General features: G+C 50.7%; 14 protein-coding genes across 14 annotated transcripts; 8 read left to right on the forward strand and 6 right to left on the reverse strand.

Moving 5' to 3' along the window:
* Positions 1–14: 14 nt before the first annotated feature.
* Positions 15–1,932, reverse strand: CC77DRAFT_215804 (cytochrome P450 monooxygenase). The gene is made up of 3 exons (XM_018530695.1): positions 1,709–1,932; positions 1,174–1,658; positions 15–1,115 (listed from the first exon to the last, which is right to left on the reverse strand). Exons 1-3 carry the CDS (start codon positions 1,823–1,825, stop codon positions 83–85), a joined length of 1,635 nt encoding a protein of 544 aa, XP_018383615.1. The 5' UTR covers positions 1,826–1,932; the 3' UTR covers positions 15–82.
* A 374-nt stretch (positions 1,933–2,306) lies between these two features.
* On the forward strand, positions 2,307–4,228 carry CC77DRAFT_215846 (hypothetical protein). The gene is made up of 4 exons (XM_018530696.1): positions 2,307–2,495; positions 2,548–2,998; positions 3,051–3,140; positions 3,196–4,228. Exons 1-4 carry the CDS (start codon positions 2,397–2,399, stop codon positions 3,792–3,794), a joined length of 1,239 nt encoding a protein of 412 aa, XP_018383616.1. The 5' UTR covers positions 2,307–2,396; the 3' UTR covers positions 3,795–4,228.
* Positions 4,229–4,263: 35 nt separating this feature from the next.
* CC77DRAFT_1063528 (hypothetical protein) lies at positions 4,264–4,833 on the forward strand (the record flags this gene model as incomplete). The annotated part of the gene is made up of 2 exons (XM_018528634.1): positions 4,264–4,290; positions 4,354–4,833. The coding sequence occupies 2 exons, from the start codon at positions 4,264–4,266 to the stop codon at positions 4,831–4,833; spliced, it is 507 nt and encodes a 168-aa protein (XP_018383617.1).
* Positions 4,834–5,678: 845 nt separating this feature from the next.
* On the forward strand, positions 5,679–6,632 carry CC77DRAFT_907579 (hypothetical protein; the record flags this gene model as incomplete). Its single annotated transcript, XM_018533625.1, has 1 exon — positions 5,679–6,632. A coding segment is annotated over one exon (954 nt), but the record flags the coding sequence as incomplete, so codon positions are not given.
* Positions 6,633–7,861: 1,229 nt separating this feature from the next.
* CC77DRAFT_940900 (cell division protease ftsH) lies at positions 7,862–10,552 on the reverse strand (the record flags this gene model as incomplete). The annotated part of the gene is made up of 2 exons (XM_018534754.1): positions 7,862–8,661; positions 8,710–10,552. The coding sequence occupies 2 exons, from the start codon at positions 10,550–10,552 to the stop codon at positions 7,862–7,864; spliced, it is 2,643 nt and encodes an 880-aa protein (XP_018383619.1).
* A 287-nt stretch (positions 10,553–10,839) lies between these two features.
* On the forward strand, positions 10,840–11,843 carry CC77DRAFT_967554 (hypothetical protein). Its single transcript, XM_018535754.1, has 2 exons — positions 10,840–11,504; positions 11,552–11,843. Exons 1-2 carry the CDS (start codon positions 11,215–11,217, stop codon positions 11,796–11,798), a joined length of 537 nt encoding a protein of 178 aa, XP_018383620.1. The 5' UTR covers positions 10,840–11,214; the 3' UTR covers positions 11,799–11,843.
* A 45-nt stretch (positions 11,844–11,888) lies between these two features.
* On the reverse strand, positions 11,889–12,499 carry CC77DRAFT_1022421 (UcrQ-domain-containing protein). The gene is made up of 3 exons (XM_018525459.1): positions 12,428–12,499; positions 12,090–12,305; positions 11,889–12,007 (listed from the first exon to the last, which is right to left on the reverse strand). Exons 1-3 carry the CDS (start codon positions 12,469–12,471, stop codon positions 11,953–11,955), a joined length of 315 nt encoding a protein of 104 aa, XP_018383621.1. The 5' UTR covers positions 12,472–12,499; the 3' UTR covers positions 11,889–11,952.
* Positions 12,500–12,764: 265 nt separating this feature from the next.
* On the reverse strand, positions 12,765–14,002 carry CC77DRAFT_1042173 (hypothetical protein; the record flags this gene model as incomplete). Its single annotated transcript, XM_018527262.1, has 2 exons — positions 12,765–13,595; positions 13,646–14,002. 2 exons carry the CDS (start codon positions 14,000–14,002, stop codon positions 12,765–12,767), a joined length of 1,188 nt encoding a protein of 395 aa, XP_018383622.1.
* Positions 14,003–14,594: 592 nt separating this feature from the next.
* Positions 14,595–16,164, forward strand: CC77DRAFT_1022422 (PAF acetylhydrolase family protein). The gene has a single exon (XM_018525460.1). The coding sequence runs from the start codon at positions 14,791–14,793 to the stop codon at positions 15,931–15,933; it is 1,143 nt and encodes a 380-aa protein (XP_018383623.1). The 5' UTR covers positions 14,595–14,790; the 3' UTR covers positions 15,934–16,164.
* A 139-nt stretch (positions 16,165–16,303) lies between these two features.
* On the forward strand, positions 16,304–17,523 carry CC77DRAFT_993658 (NAD(P)-binding protein; the record flags this gene model as incomplete). The annotated part of the gene is made up of 4 exons (XM_018536419.1): positions 16,304–16,348; positions 16,403–16,494; positions 16,548–16,661; positions 16,715–17,523. Exons 1-4 carry the CDS (start codon positions 16,329–16,331, stop codon positions 17,521–17,523), a joined length of 1,035 nt encoding a protein of 344 aa, XP_018383624.1. The 5' UTR covers positions 16,304–16,328.
* A 334-nt stretch (positions 17,524–17,857) lies between these two features.
* CC77DRAFT_1096782 (hypothetical protein) lies at positions 17,858–18,795 on the forward strand. The gene is made up of 2 exons (XM_018529861.1): positions 17,858–18,468; positions 18,518–18,795. The coding sequence occupies exons 1-2, from the start codon at positions 18,092–18,094 to the stop codon at positions 18,660–18,662; spliced, it is 522 nt and encodes a 173-aa protein (XP_018383625.1). The 5' UTR covers positions 17,858–18,091; the 3' UTR covers positions 18,663–18,795.
* CC77DRAFT_216117 (hypothetical protein) lies at positions 18,582–19,000 on the forward strand. Its single transcript, XM_018530697.1, has one exon. It carries the CDS (start codon positions 18,692–18,694, stop codon positions 18,935–18,937), a length of 246 nt encoding a protein of 81 aa, XP_018383626.1. The 5' UTR covers positions 18,582–18,691; the 3' UTR covers positions 18,938–19,000.
* Positions 19,001–19,201: 201 nt separating this feature from the next.
* CC77DRAFT_1063537 (hypothetical protein) lies at positions 19,202–19,577 on the reverse strand (the record flags this gene model as incomplete). The annotated part of the gene is made up of 3 exons (XM_018528635.1): positions 19,202–19,318; positions 19,400–19,495; positions 19,554–19,577. 3 exons carry the CDS (start codon positions 19,575–19,577, stop codon positions 19,202–19,204), a joined length of 237 nt encoding a protein of 78 aa, XP_018383627.1.
* On the reverse strand, positions 19,525–21,933 carry CC77DRAFT_216153 (HET-domain-containing protein). The gene has a single exon (XM_018530698.1). It carries the CDS (start codon positions 21,805–21,807, stop codon positions 19,849–19,851), a length of 1,959 nt encoding a protein of 652 aa, XP_018383628.1. The 5' UTR covers positions 21,808–21,933; the 3' UTR covers positions 19,525–19,848.
* Between the last annotated feature and the right edge of the window lie 238 nt (positions 21,934–22,171).

Genomic DNA, 22,171 nt, shown 5'->3' on the forward strand with positions numbered 1-22,171 from the left:
CACATAATATTCAATCAAAAAGTAATAGCATGGCACTAGACACTACGAGTGAGAACTCATTCATATAGACTGAAATTGTTACTTATGCACGCAGAGTGACCTTGACAGGGAGGCCATCTGCTGGGTGAGCTCCGCCTCCACCCATCTCAGCCTGATATGCTCGATTCTCGTCAACAGTTCTGATGCCCTTCTTTGGATGTAGTTTGTCCCACTCCTCATACGCAATGTCAATATCAAACATCCTCACAGTCATTACCAAGGCGATTTTGAGTTCCAGTTGTGCAAGTGTCTGCCCAATGCAGGCACGTGGGCCCCACTCAAAAGCTCTCCATGAGGCCTTCTTCGGATGTAAAGGGTCCTCTGGACTGACGAGCCAGCGATCTGGAATGAAATCTTCCGGTCTCACAAACACTTCGGGGTTGTGGTGCATAGCAAGAGTGAGTGTCCATATGTTACAGCCCTCTGTAGGGTATCGCTGACCCTGTTCATCTACCAAAAAGACACCCGGGCGGCCATCGCGCATGCTGCCAGCCGGAGGAAATATGCGCAGAACCTCCTTGACGACTGCCAGAGTGTAGGGTAACTGGTTCAGGAGTGCGGGATCGTCTGTGATAATGCGAGTGATACTGTGGAGCGAGAAGTCGGACCCGAATACCTTGTCGTGTTCTGCACGTACTTTGGACAAAACATCCGGGTGACGAGACAGTAGCAAATAGCTGTACAGCAGGGTACTACTAGTGGTGTCGTGGCCGGCGTACAGGAACATACGAAGTTGAGGCTTCGCCAGCTGCCTGAAGGCCGATTTTGACACCTCGTCTTTGCCCTCTACATCGTCCAGGTACTTGTCCATGGCCAACGCGATGATAGATCTAGATTGTAAGTGGGAATCTTTTGAAGGGCTTCTACGGGAGCGAGCCAACTCTTCGAAACGTTTGTCAATTTCCTTGTCAAGGTATTGATTCATACGGTAACTGTTGTACTTTTGGACGAATGGACGAGGGCTAAGATAGCGACGGATTGGATTGAAAGATGTACCGAATGGAGTCCAATACACTTGTCTTCGGAGACAGTCTGCGAGGGCGCTTCCTTGAGTTTGATAGTGGAGACGCGCACCCCTGGGCCCACCTTTTAGTAATCAACCTTTACTGTAGGCGCATCGTGTTGAGAACTTACAAGGTAATACGCGCAATAATATCAAAAGTCAACCGAAGCGTATGCTCCTCCAAAGGAAAGACTTCGCCCTTCTGGGCGCGTTCTTGAAGAAGTTGACAGAAAACCGTGACCTCCTCTGCTATAGCAGGAGAAAGTCCTGTTATATAGCCAGCAGCGAATCCTGGATTGAACAGCGCCCGCCATTTCTTCCAAGTGCTTCCGTACATGGTCAGTAGCGATGGTCCACCGTTGATGACCTCTAAAGTAGCACTTATATTGGCGGGCTTGTCGAGGAAAGCAGCTTCAATTTGTGATGCAACATAAGGGTTCGCGACTACCATGATAGGAGCGTTGAAAGGCCATAAGTTGAGATAGAAGACACCGCCGGGAAACGATTGTGCTATTCGCCGTACTACTACGTGCATTACGGTGTTCTGTGGTAGTGATTGAATGGCTTCTTTCAACACGATGAGATGGCCGAACAGAGGATGATGTTTCGGCATTGGCTTGCTATTGTTAGAACCATTTCTCTAGGTGCACCTAGTACTTGACTTACTGCTCCTGAGTTTCGTAAACTCTTTACGTGCTGTCGATTAGCCATCAATCTGGCCACAAACATGGCGAGAGCACCAGCGACCACAGCCATGATGGCTGGCATGCTGACCCGCGTCATGCTGACCCGCGGATTGGGTGTTGCAACTTGCAGACGTCGTCACAGAGGCGCAAGTATCGTGATCCGATCTCACGGTAGTTGTTGTCGAAGTGCGAGTAAAGGTGCAGGACGAGGCGGCAAGATGGGAGGGCGGCACGGAAGGCGCTAGCCTCACCTGGGTGCATGGGCGTCAGCGCTAGGATCAGCACTGCCTTCCTGTACTACGATATTACAACCCGACATTCGCTATCGTTTCCTTCATGTCCGTCAATCGAATCTTACCAATATGTCGGTGTTCTCGGGGATTTTGGGATTCGCTCTTCGATCCCCGACCCCAACAAGGCATTATTTGTACGACACGCTGCGACCGGTCATGATCCCAGTTGACGATGCCAAAAGATCGATCAATAGTAGATGCAGCATGCGGAGTATATATATACTTCAATAGCCCCCACCCTTCACACAATCGCATGCGATACTAGATCTTGTTATATGCTTGTCATGTCGTCCTCTTCCCACTTGGAATTCTGTAGCTCTAACGTACAGTCTCCTCCTTACCCAGATTCTGCGCTACGAAAGCTATACCCAAGATATGTCGATTGATCCGTCGAAGCTACCACCAGCACAATATGTGCCCGGTAGACAGTACATCATTGACCATGCTGGTAGGATTGATAAGGTGCCATTTGTGGTATGCACTCTCCCTGTTGGCGATTCATTGTAGATGCTGACACAAATCTTAGATCACGACGGGTATTCTTTTCGGGCTTGCTATTCTTTCCGTGTTAGCACGCTTCGCGATTCGCATCTTTGGCGGTCGGAAAATACGATGGGACGATGGCTTTGTCTTGGTGTCATGTTTGTGTCTGATAGTCGCGTTCGTCTGCGTCCACAAGCTTCTGAACACTTTCTATCTTATCGAAGCCATGAACCAAAGGAAGACCATTCCTTTCCGAGAGGATATTCCTGCAATATTGGACACGCCTAAGTGGGCCTTCATCTTCTCCACGTTCAACTGGACTTCCCTTTACCTAGTCAAGTTTGCTTTTATGAATTTCTTTCACACCTTGACCCGAGGGCTATCAGTCAAGATCATGCGGTTCTACTGGATAACCGTAGGCTTTCTTGTCCTTTGCTGGATCTATGCAGTCATCAACTTTGTGGTTATCTGTCCACACTTTGGTACAGACGCAGGTCAGTTGGTATTCGATTCTTTATCGAGGTTCAAGTTACTGACAGTTTACAGCTACATGTGGCTTCAATCCCCGGCAGCATGAAAGAAGTGTCGCGGGTAACGTTCTCGTCGGCGTCCTCGATATCATAGGCGATGTTCTCAGTACGTGATGCGGCCTAATGGCTCAAGATGAGAATGGAAATACTGATTTTCCTAGTTGTGAGCTTTCCCGTCGTCGTTGTAAACGAATCGATGATGTCGTTCTCCCGAAAACTATCGATTGTGGCATTGCTAGGCCTCTCGACAGTAATGATCATTTGCGCGTTGATCCGAGTCGTCGGCTCATTGACTGAGACAACCGAGGCAGGGAACGGAACGGCGCCGGTGTGGGCTGCGTACTGGTTCATCGTCGAATCTTGTGTTGGACTCATCATGGCGTCCGTCATTGTTATCCGCGGAGTCTTCATCACGAACCTTGTTGACGACGATCGACGGAAGAAGGATAGCGTACTTCAGCAATTCGGACGTCGTTTCCTGGCTATCATGAGGCTGTCCAGATCCTCACGAAGTAGCAAGTCGAGTACCCAGCGAGGCGACGCGCTCCATGACCAGCACAAGGATCCAAGCGCCCCAAGGATTGCTACTCAGAAACTTCACGGAGGAACATTGAAGACCATCAGATCGTTTATATCAGGTGGTAATAGACATGGCCACACGCAAGATGACGCGCCACTGTCAATAGACACAATCCAGAGTCTTGAGGATATGGACTACCACAATATTCGCAAAGCGGAAGTGGCAAATCACCAGCCATAGCTGGTCACCCTGAGTCAAAGTGAGGGAGGTGACAAGTGTTGGCCGTCGAAACCGGAGAAGACGTTATTTGTGCGATTAGAAGATGTGAAGAATGTATTCATGATAGCAAGTAGTAAGCGTAATGACGGTGTTAGTTCATAAGACAGAAGCATGCAGCCGTTCGTGACCGTGAAAAATTAGGCCACCCGGATACGCGCAGGGGCTGTGGCTTAGACGCCCCCACCTCCCGTCATCACGTCTCTGCTGCACCACAACGCGCCACCACGTAGTCTCGAAACCTTGTTCCCCCATACAACTGGCGGTCGAGATATTCGCCCTCTCTAAGCTACAGGAGCGACTCTTGCATTCAAAAGCAGCGCGATCGCATATTCGTAACCCTCCAAAGAAACGCGACAACTCTTTATTACCTTTCATTCGACTGTCTCACTCACCCTCCCAACTAACCTTAGCTAGCCCACAGCTCTTCATCATGGGTCGCTGGACAGATATGGACAGTGTAAGTGTCCCCATATACCTAGGTAGCACCCTCTTTCTAGCAGGACACTGACACGACTTCTAGGACGCTGAGCGACTGCCAGACGGTTTCGAGCGCATAGGCTATGACGCTGATACCCAGACCTACACCTTCCGCGATGCATCCGGTCGTGTCTACGAATCTGAGCCTGGCAACCGCTACGGGGAGCTGCGAGCCACCGGCGAGCGCTCACAGCCCATATCTGACGAAGAACGACTAGAGCAACACGAAGCAATAGAAAAGGACAACAGGAGCGCTGTGCGTATGATGTTGCCATTTGCACTGCTGGTTCTTGTTTTCTTGTTCCTTGTATTCAAGCTCGTGGACAAGAGCGAGGATACATACGTCTCTGCTTGTGGAAAGGGAAATCGTCAAGCATACATCTCCAAAGGCGATACGTGTTGGGCGCTTGCTGAGGCACATGGCATAAGTGTAGATGATTTCTTAAGCTTGCGTGGAAATGAGGGAGTCGACTGTGACAAGTTAAGGATTGGATGGGGCATCTGTGTGCCAACAACAGGGTGATTCGCTTGTCGCGACTTGTTACTGGCCAAACCCTCAACTCCTGATGCGGGGTTGAGGCGCGCGCCCCAGTGAGACAGAGGCGTAGTCGCTGCGCGGGCGCTTAATCCAGTATCCGAACAAGATAACCACTCCATCTTCCAACTACATGCTCATTATCTTTGGTTGTTAATGTTTGCAACACTCTAGCGATGGCAGGTGCAAACCCTGAATTACACAAAGCCCAATATCAGCACTATATCCCTCGCTTCTTGCTCCGTCGCTTCTCCTACCCATCTTCGACCGTGCTCAATCATGGCAAGAAGCAGAACAGAAAACAACGAATCGAAGATGTAGTCACCGCGGTTGACCTGGGTCACGACATTCCCAAATTTGTCGAATCACCAGTGGGACGAATCTTTGGACAATATGACATGTACAAGGACGACTCGAAATTCAGCAAGAAAGATCAAGATCGAATTGAAACAAAGTTAAGCCGTATTGAGGGCCAAGCAAGTCGCATTATTGCCAAAGTTGCAGATGCCCATAAAACGGGCAAGGACAAAGTCAAACTCTCACGCCATGACAAAGATCTTCTACGAAAATACATCTTCGTCATGAAGTACCGCAGTCCTATCTTTTTCAAACGCTTCAATCATCAGAGAGCAGAGGATTATGCTTCGAGCGATCGGGCATTATTTCTGGAATACATGCAAGAACGCAACTTCTTGCGCCCGCTCGATGTCTGGCTCGACAACCTTGAAAGGATCATGGAAAAGCATATGGATCCTGCCGGTAAATGGACAGAAGATCTCTACAAGGAAATCTACCCAGAAGACGCTGAGTGGCTCAAGATCAATATTAGGTCGATGTACCTGTCTTTCGCTACTCCCTCAGATGCCGTTGAAGAGTTTCTCCTCACTGAAAACGCGTTTGGCATTCATGAAGGGCCGAACGACTACTCCACCAACCTTTTCACAGGTGAACAGACGACGACTGCATATACCGAGTTTCATATAATCAGCGTCGTTTCTCCACGCTTAGTCATGATATTGCGCGATAACTATCTCCCAGAACCTTTGGAAGATCAGCGCGAAGACATCCGCAATAACAAGAGATTGATGTTGGCAGCTCGTATGCAGGCGCACAGTCAACCAGACAACGCTAACTCCTTGCTCGAAGACTTGCCAATAGCGAAAGCTCGAAACTCCTACACTGTGATTCAAGACGGTCGGCTTGAACTGGCTGAAGGTGCAGACGGAGTGCCTAGAGCGGCAGACAAATTCTACTTCACTTTCTTCCGCCTGGAGAGCAGACATGTGCAGACCATCAACCTTGTCATGCTGGACCAAGCCCACCACAGCTCGCACATCGTATACAAGTCGAAAGTCGCATTGCAAGCAGCTCTGGACTTCTATTTGGATTATCCAACCCGGACTAGAGGAGTCTACAGTCTGAAGACGATAAGTGATCGACCGAACGACCCGATGCTGGCTTTATTACGAAAGCTGGAGACGATTGCCCGTTCATTGGGCTCATCTGTCAGAGCGAAGTACTACATCGACCCGCTTGATGAAATCAAGGATACGCCGCCTCCTGACGGAGCGCCGACTTTCAATGACGTGGTTGCCCAAGTTTTAGAAACAATAGAAAACGATTGCCCGACAGTAAGTCTCGTGGCGCTGCCCGCAACCGTCATGAGTGAGGTGTTAAGCAAGCTGAAGATGTCTGCTTCAACGATCAAAAGGCTTGACTTGATGGCGATGGCGGATAACCGACGCTGCTTCCCAGACCAGATTTTTCTAGCAGTGCTTAAGGCAGACACCAGAGGTCTTAGTGCGCGATACAAGAGAATTCTCCACATCGGTTTGCCAATCTGGAGAAGCGCATTAGATGAGCCTGTTAAGCAAGAGCGGGAAGCTGAGTCTGCAAAGGTCAATCGCAATACTGAGTTCTTTGAAAATATACGGCGCAATTTTGATCGGATTTCTGACACGGACTCTCCTGACCTTTCTGATGCTCTAGATAAGGCACCATCTTTTGATGAGACTGTCTCTCAAGTGTTGGCAACGGCAGAAACCGATTTTCTAGACCAAAGTCTGGCTAGCCATGACTTTGCCTTGGCAATGGTCGTTATGATTCAGGTCGTGAAGGAGCAAGAGATGACTGTCATATCGACCCACGCGCTTGATCTGATTCTCATGGCTGATTGCAGGCCCTGCTTTCCAGACATCGTGTACTCAGCGGTCCAAGAGGCGCACATGAGAGATTGTAGTGAACGCACCAGGAGACTTGTCAGTGTCGATCTGATGATGTGGAGAAGGGGATGGGATGCGCTTGTTGAGAAAGCTTTGCAGGTTCCGGGCGTGAAACTGGATCACAATATTGATGCCATGCGGGAAGTCTTACGCCAACTTCCTAGCATGCCTTCATCAGATAGTTCCCCAACTTTAGCGTCAGCTACACTTCAGAATACGAACCGACATCTAAGGGAGGCTCCTGTACAACGATCGAGTTTGTATAGCGACACTGAAGGCGCTCCTGGACATTCTAAGTCTGGACAGCTAAAGAGTTCCTCGAACTCTTCCGTATCATTCAAGAAGAGAGACATCTTCAAGGCTGCTTTACTCGCTCTCTCCGGCGTAGTCTTCATATTTTTCTGTCTCGCTGTTCTTGTATGGACGCTCATTAGCATTGCATGGTTTCTCGTTGCTCAGACATGGAACTTCGTTGTTCTTGTATGGCGCCTCGCACTCTAAGCATTGAGCTGCTTTAAGACGTATTAATATGGAACGCAACAAGAAGTGACGAGTACGTAGACCACAAAGTTTGAACGTTACAATGGATAATTGCGTTCTTGGTCTTTCTCTTTGACCTGATGAACTATACTGTTACAAAGCCAAAACGCGCGTCTATTTTAACAAGACACCTTGCGCATGCTCGTCTAGAGTGGAATGAAACCCCTTGATCATCGCCAAAACCCCACATCCATGTCGTAACATGCCATAATGCACACAAAAGAGAAATTGATATAAATTACATCTTCAGCACCTCACCTCCTGGAATCCAGATCCTTGAAGGTTGCTGGGCTGGGAGGTACTAGAGGCCCCTTGACACCGTCGCCCGCAGGCTCGACGTATCCCGGTGCCTTGCCATACTCGCCAGAGAAGTACTTGTGGAAATCTTGGCTGTCTTCGTAAGGTCGGGGTCCAAGCAACCTAATCATGTCCTCACGGCCAAGCATCTCCTTCTTGAGTAGCTCCTCGGCTACGAGACCGACTTCGTGTTTCTTCTCAGTGAGGAGATCCTTGCATTGCTTGTAGGCCTCATCAACGATGCGCTTGACCTCCATATCGATGTTCTTGGCTGTGTCTTCGGAGAAGGGCTTGGTGAGTTGCTGGCCCTCGCCATCTTCGAAGTAGATGTATCCGATCTTCTTGCTCATACCCCATTTGCTGACCATGGCTGTGGCCATCTGAGTGACCTTGCGGAAGTCGTCGGATGCACCGGAGGTGACGGTGTCGAAGTGTAGCTCTTCAGATACACGTCCACCTAGTGTCATGGCCATACGGTCCATTAGCTGGTTCACATTCATGAGGTATGTGTCGCCGTTGGGAAGGTACTGAGCGTAACCGAGAGCGCCCTGACCACGGGGAATGATGGAGACCTTGAGAAGGGGGTCTGCCCACTTAAAGTACCAACCGCAGATAGCGTGACCGGCCTCGTGGTAGGCGACAGTCTTCTTCTCTTCGGGCTTTAGAACAAGGGACTTCTTCTCAAGACCACCGATGACACGCTCGATGGCTTGCTCGAAGTGTACCATTGCAACGGTCTCAGCATTGGCACGAGCGGCTGCGGATCGTTAGTACATGTACGATTTAGGGAAGCATTACTACATACCAATCAAAGCAGCTTCGTTGACACAGTTGGCAATGTCGGCACCGGAGAAGCCCGGTGTCAAAGCTGCTAATCTGCCCTTCAAAAACTCCATGTCTTCGTTGGTGATGATCTTCTTCAAGTGTACACCGAAAATCTGTGCTCGGCCGTCCATGGTGGGCTTGTCGATATTGATGTGTCTGTCGAAACGGCCGGGTCTCATGAGCGCCTTGTCCAGAACATCGGGTCGGTTAGTACCAGCCAGAACGACGACTTGCTCAGTCGTGTTGAATCCGTCCATCTCTGTTAGAATCTGGTTGAGAGTTGCCTCTCGCTCATCGTTGCCACCACCGAAGTTCTGCTTCGATCGGGCACGACCGATAGCGTCAATCTCGTCAATGAAGATGATGCAGGGCGTGCTCTTGCGCGCATTGGCGAACAAGTCTCGGACACGCGATGCACCAACACCAACGAACATCTCGACGAACTCAGAACCACTGACACTGAAGAAAGGAACGCCTGACTCTCCCGCAGTAGCCTTGGCAAGAAGAGTCTTACCAGTACCTGGGGATCCAGATAGGATAGCACCGCGAGGGATCTTCGCACCGAGCTTCTGGAATCGGCTGGGGTCCTTGAGGAAAGAGACGAATTCCATAATCTCTTGCTTGGCTTCGTCCATACCAGCGACATCTGAGAACTTGACCTTGACGTCCGTCTCGTGGTTGAACTTCTTGGCGCGACTCTTGCCCATGCCAAAGACGCCGCCACCTCCGCCAGCGCCGCCTCCTGCACGTCTTGTAAAGTAGAAGAGGGAACCGAGGAGGAGGATAGTGGGACCGAAGGATAAGAAGGTGCCGAACCAGGAGATCTCGTTGGAGTATGCTACAGGGATGCGCTCGGAGCTAGGAATGCCCAGCTCGTACTGTGCGTCGTCCATCTTGCGTTCGAAAGCCTCAACGGATCCAATAGTGAAGTAGTAGTAGAAGTTTTGGTTGACTGATGGCGAGTCGGGGTACATGCCAGCGACAGCCTCACGGTGCAGGTGGACCTTCGCCCTGTTGCCATTCAGGATAACAATCTTCTCGACCAGACCTTTGTCCAGGAAGGTCGTTCGGAACTCCTGCCATGTTATCTCCTTGGAGTTCTCGCCTGGGAAGATGGTCTTGTATGTGATGTATGCGAGGAAAGCGCTGATGAGGATTGTGTTGGTATCCATTCCGCCTCCGAACATGGGCCCGACCGGTCCGCCAGCTCCGCCAGCGCCACCCTTGGAACCTTTGCCTGTACCTGGGCCTGGGTCGTGTGCGCCTGACTTCTGGTGTGGTTCCTGCGAACCATCCTCTTTGAATTTCTGCTGATGCTGATCAGCCGCCTTGCGGGCCATGTTGGTTGTTAGCCGCGAGATCTTGGCCGCGGTGGCCAGATCCAGCTTCTCGCCTCTCTCCAGCTTGTCCATCTCGTGTCGTAGCTCCGGTGGTATTCCGGTGCGCTTGATCTCTTCCATTGCTTCCTTGATATTCTGCTTCTGCGACTTGGGGACGCCCATTGACACGAAGGAGACTAATTGATCCAGCATCTTCTCCTCCTCGGGTGTAAGCTTGGACATCTGGGCCTCTCCTTCCTTCTTTGCAGAATCAGCAGGCTCATGCTTATCTGCCTGGCCATCCTTCTTGGCTGCCTCGCCCTCCTTCTTGTTCTTGGGCTCCTCGGGCGGGCCGGTTGCGAATCGCCGCGCCCGTTGCTGGGTATATATACATTGTGGTATTGGTGCTCGTGTGCGTAATGTGCGTGGTGCCCTCGTGGCAGCGTTGAGGCAGGGTCGGGATAGTCGCGCTAAGTTGCCTGAGCGGCGGAGGAGTGTCGACATGGCGGCGGAACAGATGTGACGGGACTGCGGGGTGGGGTATAATGATGGGTTTGGGTATATTACAGATAAGTAGGGTGAGAGTAATACCGCGCCTGTTCAGACTGCCTCGAGCTGGCAGTAGGAGAATGTCTTGTGGCGGGTGCGCTTCGATGGCGAAAGCTAGGATATGACAGAATCATCGAAGTTCTACATGCCACCGACATGCCGACCTTACTAAGCGGGGTCGCCTGTACGCGTGAACATGTGCTAGAGCCTAGGCCTAGAACTTGACTTTGGTAAACCTTCATCTATTGAGCTTATTCTCTTCATCCCAATGCTTTGCAAAGAGACGCACTGGTGATGAATAACGACTGCTCTTCTTAGATTGGCTTCTGCTTCAGCCCGGCCGCCATACATGACCACATCACACCTAAGCGGTCTATAATGTCATACCCATACATCTCCATCAATGCACTGCATGTCGATCATCCAGATGCGCCTTCATGCACCGATCTACTAGTTTCATTATCTTATGTCCGACCAGCTATTACCCCGGGGTCGTCAGCCCGTAGCGATAGCGTAGTACAGCACCAACTTTGTTCTTTCGCACCGCAATATATTTGAACATAAGAGGCTACCCAACTGCTAGTCATTCCGAGATCATAACATAGCCTTCTGCAACAATGCATCTCTCTATATCTGCCTTCGCCGTGCTCTCCTTGTCTTCCCTTATAACTGCCCAAACGTGCGATACATCAAACAACACCCTCTACCTTACGGCGCCTGCGTTAGTCACCACGCCTCAAAACACCTCCACCATCCAGTGTTGGCGTCTGAGGAATCCTTTCTTGATATCCACAACAGCAGGCATCACAGGAAGCCGTGCATTAAACCTAGGGAATGTGACGGATCTAAGCTACGTTGTCCAGCCACCACGCTTCGAAGGCGGATTGCATAACGCTCCTGTGCCACAGTGAGTCAGATCTCCCTCGTACACTAATTTGCGCTGACAATGCCGAGGATCGTACAGTTGCTAGCTGGACTCGCGCACATCACTCTGCCTCAAGACCCGTCTCGGGAGCTGTGGTTGTACGGAGGCAAAGGCGGTCTGCTGTTCGCTGCCGACCTGACGGGCGAGGGACATGTCACAACGTATCCGAGTGACCAGGAGACAGTCACTATTACTGCGCCTTTCGAGGGTGGTGTAATCCCCGAGTATGAAGTGATCAATGAAGGGCCGTGTACTGGGCGACAGACTTTTGTCTAGTAGATTGAGAACGCGACACGGGTGGAAAGGAACGTGCATGTTGGTTGTACAGTCTATTCGTTGGCTTGATGCAAAGAGAATTGTCGTGTTCCGCTTCCTCCCTCCAACTCCTCTTACTATACACCCACCTTCATCGCTCTTCTTCTCCGCTCGCTTACTCCTCGTCGCCGTACAGGGCGCGGCCAGTCTTGGAGTTGAGGAACTCGTTCCTATTACCATTGTTAGCCTGCTTTCCCATGCACCAATGCCCTGCCATGTCCCTGCTATTCTCATCAATATCCATCAACTCACTTCTCGATAGCCCACTGCATAGTGCCGTATGCGATGGCCAGAGGTGGGATGAAGTAGAGGACCTGGTTCCTCGAGCGGCGCACGACGTTCCAGAAGCCCTTGCCGATGAAGGTGGCCATGGGGCGCTGACGGTTGGGGCTCAGTGCGTAGGTGACGACGCCCTTTCCGGGTCGGCCACCACCCTCGTAGGGGTTACCCCATGAGCCGATGTGCCATCTATGCCATTGTCAGCCTATTCCCTTTGCTACTCCGATGGTTGTGCGCTGGAATGTGGTTCGAGGACCGGTTTCATTCGGGGAAGGTGGCTGCGATTGCGTTCGACGGGGTTGCGGACATACGTGGTCTTGGTCTTTGCGTGGATGTCAGAAGGTCCGAGAGCCATTGTGACGATGTGGGTGGTGGTTGTGGAGGTGCAATGCGTGGGCGGCGGCGTCGACGTTCCCGTCAGAAAGCTGCGAGCGGTGCTGCTATGCCAAGCCTTTTCCTATTAGCTGAAATAGGCAAGGCGCTGCAACAGCCAATAACGCAAACGTGATTGGCCGTCAAAGCACCCCATGCACTTTCTCCAATCGTCCATGTGTACCTTGCAATGACCTCTTGCGTTACAAGATTCGAAGTCGTCGCGAGGAGTTTTACTGTTCAGGACGTATCCATCTCTCTGGATTCCACTGACATCTACGGTACAATTCTACATCCCCACAACTCCAATAAATCCGCCGTCAACGCGTCAGCAACGGCATACCCACGTTGCAACACAATATGGAACAAGGTCAAGATTTCCTTCATATCATGGGTAGTCCGAACACGCGCTCCTGCGACCCTCAAAGGGAAGAACAGCAGCACCCCTGCAATTCCAGTGACCAATAACTCACGACTCAACCGAAGGATTTCGTGTGTGTGCCACTCGATCTGAGTACGGGGTAAAATCGGCGCACGTGGCGCCGTAGGCTTGGTCCAGTGCACATGATAGTCATAAGTACCTGAGAGGTAGATGCTAACGGCATGATAGTACACATGGGCGACAAGAAGCTCTGGGTCCAATGCACCTGATGCAGACTGCCATACGTTGCTGCCATCCCACCATTCATGCAAAGATTGTTGAAGTAGCAAGCCTTCAGCGGCCAGGTACTGCGCTTGTTCAGTCTGCACTTTTTCCGATAGATGCTCTGCTTCTGATGCGCAATACTGGATTGCGCGTATACTCAATTCGGAAAAGCTAGGCAGCATATCGAAGAGTGCTTCCTTGGGGTGCCAAAAAGCGGCTCCTTCGCCGCTCCAAAGATCTGCTAGTGCGCTAGTCCATGCTGGCTCACTTAAGAAGGTAGGCTCAGAGTAGATCAAGGCCCTCGATATCTCGAATATGCGGGCAGAGAGGAAGAAGGTACGCTTTCGCGTACTTTCTTCGTCTGCAAGAGCAAGGCAGGAAGGATGTTGAAGACGTAGAATCGTGCAAGTTCCGTGCAGGAAGTGCGAGAGCCAATTGGTTCCGCTGGCATCGCACATCAACTAAGCTATGTCAGACTATGATCACGTCTGCTCGAACATTTTTTGCATACCTCAAAAAGGCCAAGAAGAAACGTCGTCCAGAGAGTGGAAGGATCGTCTGCAAATTTGTTCTGGGTAATCTGGGCTTGAACACAGCGAACCGATCCAACATAAAGCTGCATTGCACTCCGGCGCCAGTTCATATCCTTAATCCCTGGTCCTGAACATTGAATTTGCTGGAATCTGTGTAGAGACGCTATTGCGCAAAGAGCATCTCTCAAAGCGTTCGAGGAGTGCATCATGCTTTGCAGCTCCCTTTGCACTAGCAAGTTACCATGCGAGAAAGTGTTCATAGGCAAAAATGAGCTAAAGAAGTATTTCACCTCTTCCTCAGTCTTGTCCAAGCTAACTTGTGATAAAAGCCGCATTTCGGGCTTGGTTCTTGGGTTGACGAAGACGAAGCTCGAAGTCGCGGGCCGTGTGGGTGCTATGCATGCTTGTTGTGTCCGTTTACAGCGGTCACATGGCATTCCTCCATCGCACTTAGCCTGTCAGCGAGGTCAGACTGTAGATGGCCAGAACACTCGCCTTGATCTTTCGCTTGGAACAGGCTCCGCATCGTTTTCGTCGAGCCTTACGACCATCATACGGCCCAATGCTCGGTGACATGTTGCTTGCGATCTCACGAACGCTGAGTTGGATTGCGGTGGCAAGGCTTGATTGTTAGTGCACGACACCCAAAGAGGGGTTGTTTCCAGACAACATTGAAGACTTCGGAATGTCAAGAAGAATGCTTTAGGAAATGGTATCGCTTGACGACGAACGAAGCATACGAGCGGCGGGCCCTAGTAGAGTCGGTGCCATTCAACTTAACCGATTTAGGAAGCGAAAGAACGCGTCTAGGCTTCGTTGAGACTAAACACTAATACCACCGATGAGCCACCGGAGAGAACCACCTGTACCAACTATATCGGTCAAACTGCGGCTCTGCTGCATTGTCATCTTTGGCTAATTACGATGGTACCTGCTGCTATGTCTGCTTTTGGTCATGATAGAGCGGTTTGAAGAGGGTCGAGCATATATCTTCCACTCAAGCCGGAACTATAGATACCACTGCAGCACTGCTACGAATTGAACACAGCTAGCATTCTCTACCCTTTCCTTCCAAATCGCAGCGAAATCCCGCATACCATCTTCCTCATCAATCTTCGATATCATGGGTCTTTGCAATTCACTTTTACTTGTACTTCTGGCATCTTCGCCAGGCATTGTATCTGCCAGAACCGTACTCCCCGTCCTCGGGTCCCACCACTACGATGTGACGGTCGCTTCCGCATCGCTCACAGACCATAGTCGCTTAGATCCATACGCCAATAACAGCAGTCCTCGATCTGTCGTGGTGTCCAGCTTTCATCCCGTCACTCATTGTCGCCGCCGAAAAATCGATTCCTATATGCCGCCTGCTACAGCAAATTTCATGGATACCAAGTTTGGCGCATACGGTCTCCCTAACGGAAGCTTCCAATCACTGGGTCTCGAAACGTGTGTGACTCCAGCAAGACAAGACGCTTGCTCCAGCCACTTGTTGCCCGTCGTATTGTTCTCAGGTGCACTCGCCACGTCTCGACATCTGTACAATGCCATGCTCCAGAATATCGCGTCTGCTGGTTATTTGGTACTCTCTATCGACCACCCCTACGATGCCGACATGGTTGAGTTCCCCGATGGTACCATAGTGACCGGCGTCGAGATTGACAGCGACGCGGACATTGAGCTTGCCCTTAGCACACGAGTCGCGGACATTGAGTTCGTCTCTAACCAGATTTACAACGTCTCGGCTTCGAAAGATCTATTTCCAACAGGTTTGCGCCGTGAAAGGGTATCCAAAATGGCCGTTGTTGGACATTCCTTGGGTGGTGCAGCAGCAGCTACTGCAATGATGAATATGCCTTCTCTCAGAGGTGGAGTCAATCTTGACGGCTCCATGTTTGGTTCTGTGTTAACAACCGGCTTCGACGGTCTCTTCATGCTCATGGGCCACGAAAACAAGACACAAGAGACTGATCCATCCTGGAAGACTCTCTGGCCACACCTCGTTGGTTGGAAGAAGGAGTTCGAAGTCAAGAACGCTGCGCACTACAGCTTCTCAGACCTTCCCTTGGTCATAACCGCGTTGGGTCTAGATGGGAAATTGCCAGCGGAGGTTGGAGAGCTTCTGGGTAATATCGAGGGTCGCAGAATGACAACCCTTGTAACCGAATATGTTGCTACCTTCTTGGATATGACGTTGAAAAAAGGAAAAGAGGGCGCATTCTCCAAAGTTGGTGATCAATTTCCAGAGGTGTCAGAAGTGGCTTGAGCCGCAGTTTACAGTAATCTATCGTTGCCATACCTATGGACATAAAGAATGGCCTTTTTGAGACAACCACGTGCCGAGAGGATGCAAGCTGTGCAAGATGCAGCTATGCGACACGCCACTTACATACTGACTCAGGTCTTATGTGAGTGTAAGGATGGTTGTAGCCGTTAACAACAGTACCAGGCGCAAAGGTGACGTTCTGTATGCAACATCAGTAGGGCTAGATTTGGGGCTTGCCGTGCGATAAAAGGTTCTTCCAGTAGTCCCGATGTTTCTGGCGTGATGACGTCACATGCGGTCGTAGTGCTCCATCAATGATATGAGGTGCATCAGCACAAACGCAAGACAGAATTCTAGCAACCCGCATCACAGATTCATATTCTAATAGTTTAATCATGGCACCTAGAATCTTTCTGTACGTAAACCCGTCGAAATGTCGATCGACTTGCTAATTTCTCACCCCCTTCAGCACCGGCGCAACTGGCTATATTGGAGGCGACACCCTCTTTGCGCTGTACAACAAGCACTCTGATTACGAGATTGCGGCTCTTGTGCGGACAGGTAGTTATTAGTGCTCTCTCCGTGGGCAGTGCAGCATACTGATGAGGGTATAGAGGAGAAAGCCAAGTCTGTCACCGAGGCTTTCCCCAAGGTGCGGATCGTTATTGGTGGTTTGGACGACTCCAAGATCCTGGAAGATGAGGCAGCAAAGGCGGATGTAGTAATTCGTGAGTTACCCATGGGATTGAGTGACAATGCAGTCAGCGTTAACGATTCGCAGACACTGCGGATGCATCTGACCACGAAGGCGCCGCGAAAGCGATCGCAAAGGGTCTGGCATCTGGCCACTCCAAGGAAAAGCCTGGATTCTGGCTGCACACTGGTGGCACTGGTATCCTGTGCTGGGAGACTATGCGAGACGACAACAAGTTGGGCGAATGGTCGGAACGTGAATACAACGATTGGACAGCCGTGCAAGACTTGACTGGATTGCCAAAGGATGCTTTCCACAAGAATGTCGACGACCTTGTGCTGGCAGCTGGATCCGAGTCGGTCAAGACAGCTATCCTCTGCCCACCGACCATTTACGGGCGTGGACGAGGCCCGCTGAACACTAGAAGCAGACAGGCATACGAACTTGCACACCTGATCTTGACTGGTCAATACATTCCCATCATCGGTCAAGGAAAAGCGCGTTGGAACAACGTCCATGTCTCAGACCTTGCCCAACTCTTCGTTCTGCTGACCGAAGCCGCCGTGAATAACAACACCGACTCCAAGCTCTGGAACGAACAGGGGTACTATCTCGTAGAGAACGGAGAGCATCTATGGGCAGATCTTGCACGCCTCATGGGTAAGAAGGCAACGGAGCTAGGTCTCGTCGACAAGAAAGAGTTGAAAGAGGAAAAGCTTGGCAAGGACAAGGCGATTGAGCAGGCAGGTTTCGAAGCTGTAAGCTGGGGTTTCAACAGTCGCGGTAAGGCGGAGAGGGCGAAGAAGTTGGTCGGATGGCAGCCCAAAGGACCAAGCATTGAAGATAATGTTGAGGAAATATTGAACGACGAGAAGAGTAGGCTAGAAAAGAAGTAGAGCAATATGTAACGTCTACGGATTTATGGCAGTGTTAATGCCCTCCAGCAAGGGATGGCAAATGCAACAAATCATATTACATATACTGTAGTAAACGAAACCAGTACTGCCAACCTCGATTTTGATCTAGTGGATCTCGGCTTTTGCTCAGCATTTCGTAGAGGTGGGGAAGATTTGATGTTGGACAAAAGATAAGCATGCATGCAATCAATCGGTAGAGCAAGGCGGACTTTCGTGCCTTTGGGTTGGATCAATACGATATTCAAGCTGCGCCACAATCCTTCATATTAATGTTTCACATGCCTAGGCAGCAGCATTTGCACCTCACCGCGATTTCGGGTCGAGACCACAGGGTACATTGGTGTTCCGTTTTCTTCCAACACTACCGGATGGCAAACCTCTTTTTGCACATTGAATTACTCCAGGGCTAATAACTCGTACTGTTGAGCAGCGTCACTGGCATGGCAAGTGTGGACAATCGCCCTCTTGGGCAACAGACTCTTCGGGGCTTTGGCATCTTCTAGGCCATCGTTTCAATACCCACAATGGTCATTTTGGGGTTCTTCGCATGGGAACAGATGGTGTTTCCTTACCGAGAGGACTTCTACTCCTTCTTGTGGGTCTTGCTTGCGCTTTGTTGCAATATGCGTGTCCTGCGCAGACTAACAGTCTCGAAAGTGCACCCTCAATGACGGCATTTATGGCTGCAGGCATCGTGTTCATCGTATACGTACAGCGCAAGGCGATTGCGACGCCCTACCAGGTGCTTATGTTCGAGGCTGCAAAATCGGTGCTTGCAACGGGACTGTGGCTTTGGCTTATCTTGGATTCTGCATTCGGCCCATGGCGTGTCCAACATCATGACCATGCCCCTGACACATACGTGGATCCAGACTATGTCAAGAGACGAGTTCAGCATGATGCGCTTGCCAGTCTGCTACTGATGTAGGATAGCGTTTTATCTGATAGGAGTGGATGGTCTAACATTGCACAGTGTATTCTTCTATCCACCGCTTGGGTACTCTTATATTGTTTGGAGGACGAAGAGCAGCCATGGAGGCGGCGAGGGTGAAGAGAGGTTGAATCGGGAAGAGAGGGCTCCACTGCTTTCGCGAACGAGTGGGAGAGTCTTGGGTTAGTGCTGGGATATCAGCGACACATCTCGAACATGCGTGCGGACAGACTGTGTAGCTCAGACGACAGAGGTGTGGATACCGGTGAGGCTACTACGCTTCCGGTGCGAATTGCTGGTCATACCAGGGAGAGTCTTGCAAAAACATGTGTGTGTGTGTGTGTGTGTGTGTGTGTGTGTGTGTGTGTGTGTGTGTGTGTGTGTGTGTGTGTGTGTGTGTGTGTGTGTGTGTGTGCAGATAAACAGCATCAGGGAGCACTTGTGCTTTCCATGAGTATGTGACAGGTGCCATTCAAATACTGAGTCTTCAGTGTGACTACTGGCTGCTCGCATGCCTGCCACGGCAAGCGTGCGTGGCTGCGGGGTGACATGTCCTTCCTTTGGACCATGTGGTATATTCATACAGCAACTAAGACGTCCTTCCTCGTAGTGCGAAGTCGGTCATTTGCCTGCCCTCTGCTGGATATTCCCCATCAAAGGATATTCGCGCGTGTGCCTCCACTGATTGTAGTCCTGCCGACCATTCCAAGCCCAAGATACAATCCTTCAGAAGTCGTTTGGCCAGCACTTCTCCTTGGGCCACGTCGTGGCGTCGTGGCTGGCGGCATGGGCCTCGAGCTGCGCCTTGTTGGTGTTGACGATCTCGCGGCGGCAGTTCTGGCACTGTATTAAATGGATGGTCAGCTGTGCGCAATGATGCCATGCAATGCAAGAGCATCAGGTAGGAAGCGCGAGAGTGCCTACGATGGACGTGGGCTTGGGCGGCTTCACGGGCAGGCCGTTTGCCTTGACTGGCGCGCGGGTGCCAGCCTTGTCCGCCTTCTTGTGCTCGCGCTGGATCTTTTTAAGATGTCAGTATATCACATCAGCAGCAGCCAGTGTTTGGTATTCAACGTACTCTGTCCTTCTTGGAGATAGGCATGGTGGTGGATCGAGTGGATATGTTGGTGTAGAAGCGAGGGGAAATGTTCTGCACATAATTAGCGCGGGAGAGCGCGATCACTTTGATCAGGGTCTCGCTTAGCGCGTAGTCTGACAGATAAGCCCCGCTTGTCGCGACTCTTTCCTTCACGTGCTTCGCATCACGGGCCCTACCTTCACACCATCTGTATTTTCACAACACAGATTGTGGGGATTCGTAACAGCCTCGAGCGCTAGGAACTCACTTGTTCAACATTCCTGAAATTCGTCGCCTACGAAAACTCAATATCTTCTAGCGGTACTCCGCGCTTAAGTAGCTCCGGCTTCGTCAACCTAGGATCAAGATATGTCCGCGTACTCGACGCGCCATCATGGACGTATTCTTCCCAGAATTGCCCTTCAATATCAGTGACTCGCTGCCAACCTGAAGGTAGCTCATCACCCAGCCTTGGATCTCCGACCTGAATCTTCCCAGTCTCCAAATCCAGGTAGACCCAATAGTCCATCCCTGATTGAGCGTTATAGTGTTGCACCTCTCTATAACCTTTAGGTAGAGGTCCTACGAACCCTTCATTGCTGCTGAATCCGGGCACGTAGCTATCTCCGATTATCTTGTAATGCCCATTCGAGTCTGAACGTATGGCTACTGGGACATCACATCCAAGTAATACGCAAATCTGGTCACCCTTGCGGGTATCTTTAGGGCATATACCGATGTGATTAGAGGACGTTGTAAAGAGTGCTCGGTCTCTGCACATGGTGAACACGTGGTGGAAGAAGTCCTTCTTATCCCAATCCGTGACAGCCGTACTGAATTCAGGCTGCACAGTGTTTTTAAGCACTGCTACCGATGACGCTAGGCCTGGATGTGACTTGAGAGTTGGCACATGGTAGTCTGCCAGGTCACCTCCACAGATGGCAAGACACAATGCTTCGGCAAGAGATTTGCCATCGACGTAATCGGAAGCCATATCTAAACGATTCGCCCACCGTCGGATCGCAGATTCAGCGTTTTCATAAGACGCATCAAACTCATCTACCATGGTGATTTGACTCAGACGTATTCCGGTCATCCGCAGTATCCTGTTTTCCAGCAGTTCTACCTCACAGCATGACTTCCCAGACGCAAACGAGGGTATGCGACGCCCCTTTTCCAAGTCCATGAGATAAGGTATCCAGGATGGCCAGTTTCCTCTCGTTTCCTCGTATCTGCATAGGGACAACAAGTCAAGACGTTTCAACTTCTGCATCGAGGCCATCATAAGGTCCATGTACACGTCCACTATTGGCTTGCTGTAATCGGGTCGTAGGTCTGTTCCCGTGCCAATCTTGAATGATAATCCTAAGATACCGTATACCCGGTCTCGTGGATCGTGACATTGAGCATGTCGCATGTATGCAAGCAGATCCAAAAGCGAAACTTCCATACCCCTTGCTAGATTATACGCGTTCGACACGAACACACTTGCGTCTTCAGTCTCATCGCCTACAAATGGAATTAGGCAGCGCTTATAGGCAATACAATCTAGCAATGTGCGGAGTCGTTTCCATAGCATCGTGTCGGTGCCACACATAATGACAGCGTTCGATTTGGCTAGACTTATTTCCTGCCAAATCCAGAGGCGATGGAACCACGGTCGGCGCAGAAAATCTAGGATCGCCTGCCATGTTGCGAAGTCGTACGGAAGCGGTTGTCTCATGTCGACCCAATGAGCATCATCCAGTTCATCAGTCAGGCTTCTCAGTTTCTTTTCTCCGTTGAATTCAACCTCAACCTTGGTACCAAGGATCATGCACGTTTTCATAGCCACCTTACTGCTGGCGTCGTCTTTGCCCAGCCAAACAATCACTCCCGCTGCTAAACTGTAGATATCAGCCATCCGCTGGACCTGTTGGCTCCTCTCCGCTAGATCTTTTTGGTTGATAGCAATGCTATCGATCCATAGTGTTCTGGGTGAAACACGATCGCGAAGATACGGTAAAGCTTCTGCAAGGTTTCTGGTAATGTCGATACTGTGATCATCTTCTGACGAGACTCGAAGCCTCGTAGGCGATTCTGCGGAACCCCAGGTGTACGATAGTGCTATGTAGTGTGGGGCGTCCTCTTTTGTAAGTCGAACAATTTTGAGGTCGCAGATCACTTCGCTGTCTCGATCCGATGAAGGTAGCAACGTTACCAGCCTGATTTCGCTGTTGCTTTCATTCAAAGGCTGATAGACGTACTGGGCCATCTCCACTGCGGTCGCAACTCTCGAGTTGCGTTAATCTACCACGACAAGCGTCAGACAAATATCATAGGACGATTGTGAACGACATAGTTCAGTAAAGATTCAAAGAGTGCTATGACAGAGGGCTGATGCCTAGAGACATAGAAGGAGAGGCTATGTAAAGAAGCCTGTGCAGCCTTCTTATACAGCTGGCGGCCCAACTTATCTCAGAATTATTGGCGCAAATAGCGGGCTGTAGAGTACCGCTGCCGAAGTCAACCTTCAGCCTTATGCGGGGCGCTGAACGTGCTAACAGTAGCCACTGCCGCCTGATGTGCATTGCGATTCGCACGATGCAGGCTAGTTCGTGAAATGTAGCCTAGTTTTG

This window comes from Alternaria alternata (genome assembly GCF_001642055.1).
Source record: "Alternaria alternata strain SRC1lrK2f unplaced genomic scaffold CC77scaffold_16, whole genome shotgun sequence".
NCBI classification, from domain to species: Eukaryota; Fungi; Ascomycota; class Dothideomycetes; order Pleosporales; family Pleosporaceae; genus Alternaria; species Alternaria alternata.

Bases quoted from the DNA above. Each gene is read 5' to 3' on its own strand.
- CC77DRAFT_215804 (XM_018530695.1), bottom strand. From the start codon at position 1,825: ATGACGCGGGTCAGCATGCCAGCCATCATGGCTGTGGTCGCTGGTGCT. The intron at 1,659-1,708 runs GTAAGTCAAGTA...AACAATAGCAAG, and splicing joins GTTTACGAAACTCAGGAGCA to CCAATGCCGAAACATCATCC. The intron at 1,116-1,173 runs GTAAGTTCTCAA...AGGTGGGCCCAG, and splicing joins ATTATTGCGCGTATTACCTT to GGGTGCGCGTCTCCACTATC.
- CC77DRAFT_215846 (XM_018530696.1), top strand. From the start codon at position 2,397: ATGTCGATTGATCCGTCGAAGCTACCACCAGCACAATATGTGCCCGGT. The intron at 2,999-3,050 runs GTCAGTTGGTAT...GACAGTTTACAG, and splicing joins ACACTTTGGTACAGACGCAG to CTACATGTGGCTTCAATCCC. The intron at 3,141-3,195 runs GTACGTGATGCG...TGATTTTCCTAG, and splicing joins TATCATAGGCGATGTTCTCA to TTGTGAGCTTTCCCGTCGTC.
- CC77DRAFT_967554 (XM_018535754.1), top strand. From the start codon at position 11,215: ATGCATCTCTCTATATCTGCCTTCGCCGTGCTCTCCTTGTCTTCCCTT. The intron at 11,505-11,551 runs GTGAGTCAGATC...GACAATGCCGAG, and splicing joins CATAACGCTCCTGTGCCACA to GATCGTACAGTTGCTAGCTG.
- CC77DRAFT_1022421 (XM_018525459.1), bottom strand. From the start codon at position 12,471: ATGGCTCTCGGACCTTCTGACATCCACGCAAAGACCAAGACCAC. The intron at 12,306-12,427 runs GTATGTCCGCAA...ACAATGGCATAG, and splicing joins CACGCAAAGACCAAGACCAC to ATGGCACATCGGCTCATGGG. The intron at 12,008-12,089 runs GTGAGTTGATGG...CAATGGTAATAG, and splicing joins ATGCAGTGGGCTATCGAGAA to GAACGAGTTCCTCAACTCCA.
- CC77DRAFT_1022422 (XM_018525460.1), top strand. From the start codon at position 14,791: ATGGGTCTTTGCAATTCACTTTTACTTGTACTTCTGGCATCTTCGCCA.
- CC77DRAFT_1096782 (XM_018529861.1), top strand. From the start codon at position 18,092: ATGGGAACAGATGGTGTTTCCTTACCGAGAGGACTTCTACTCCTTCTT. The intron at 18,469-18,517 runs GTAGGATAGCGT...AACATTGCACAG, and splicing joins CTTGCCAGTCTGCTACTGAT to TGTATTCTTCTATCCACCGC.
- CC77DRAFT_216117 (XM_018530697.1), top strand. From the start codon at position 18,692: ATGCGTGCGGACAGACTGTGTAGCTCAGACGACAGAGGTGTGGATACC.
- CC77DRAFT_216153 (XM_018530698.1), bottom strand. From the start codon at position 21,807: ATGGCCCAGTACGTCTATCAGCCTTTGAATGAAAGCAACAGCGAAATC.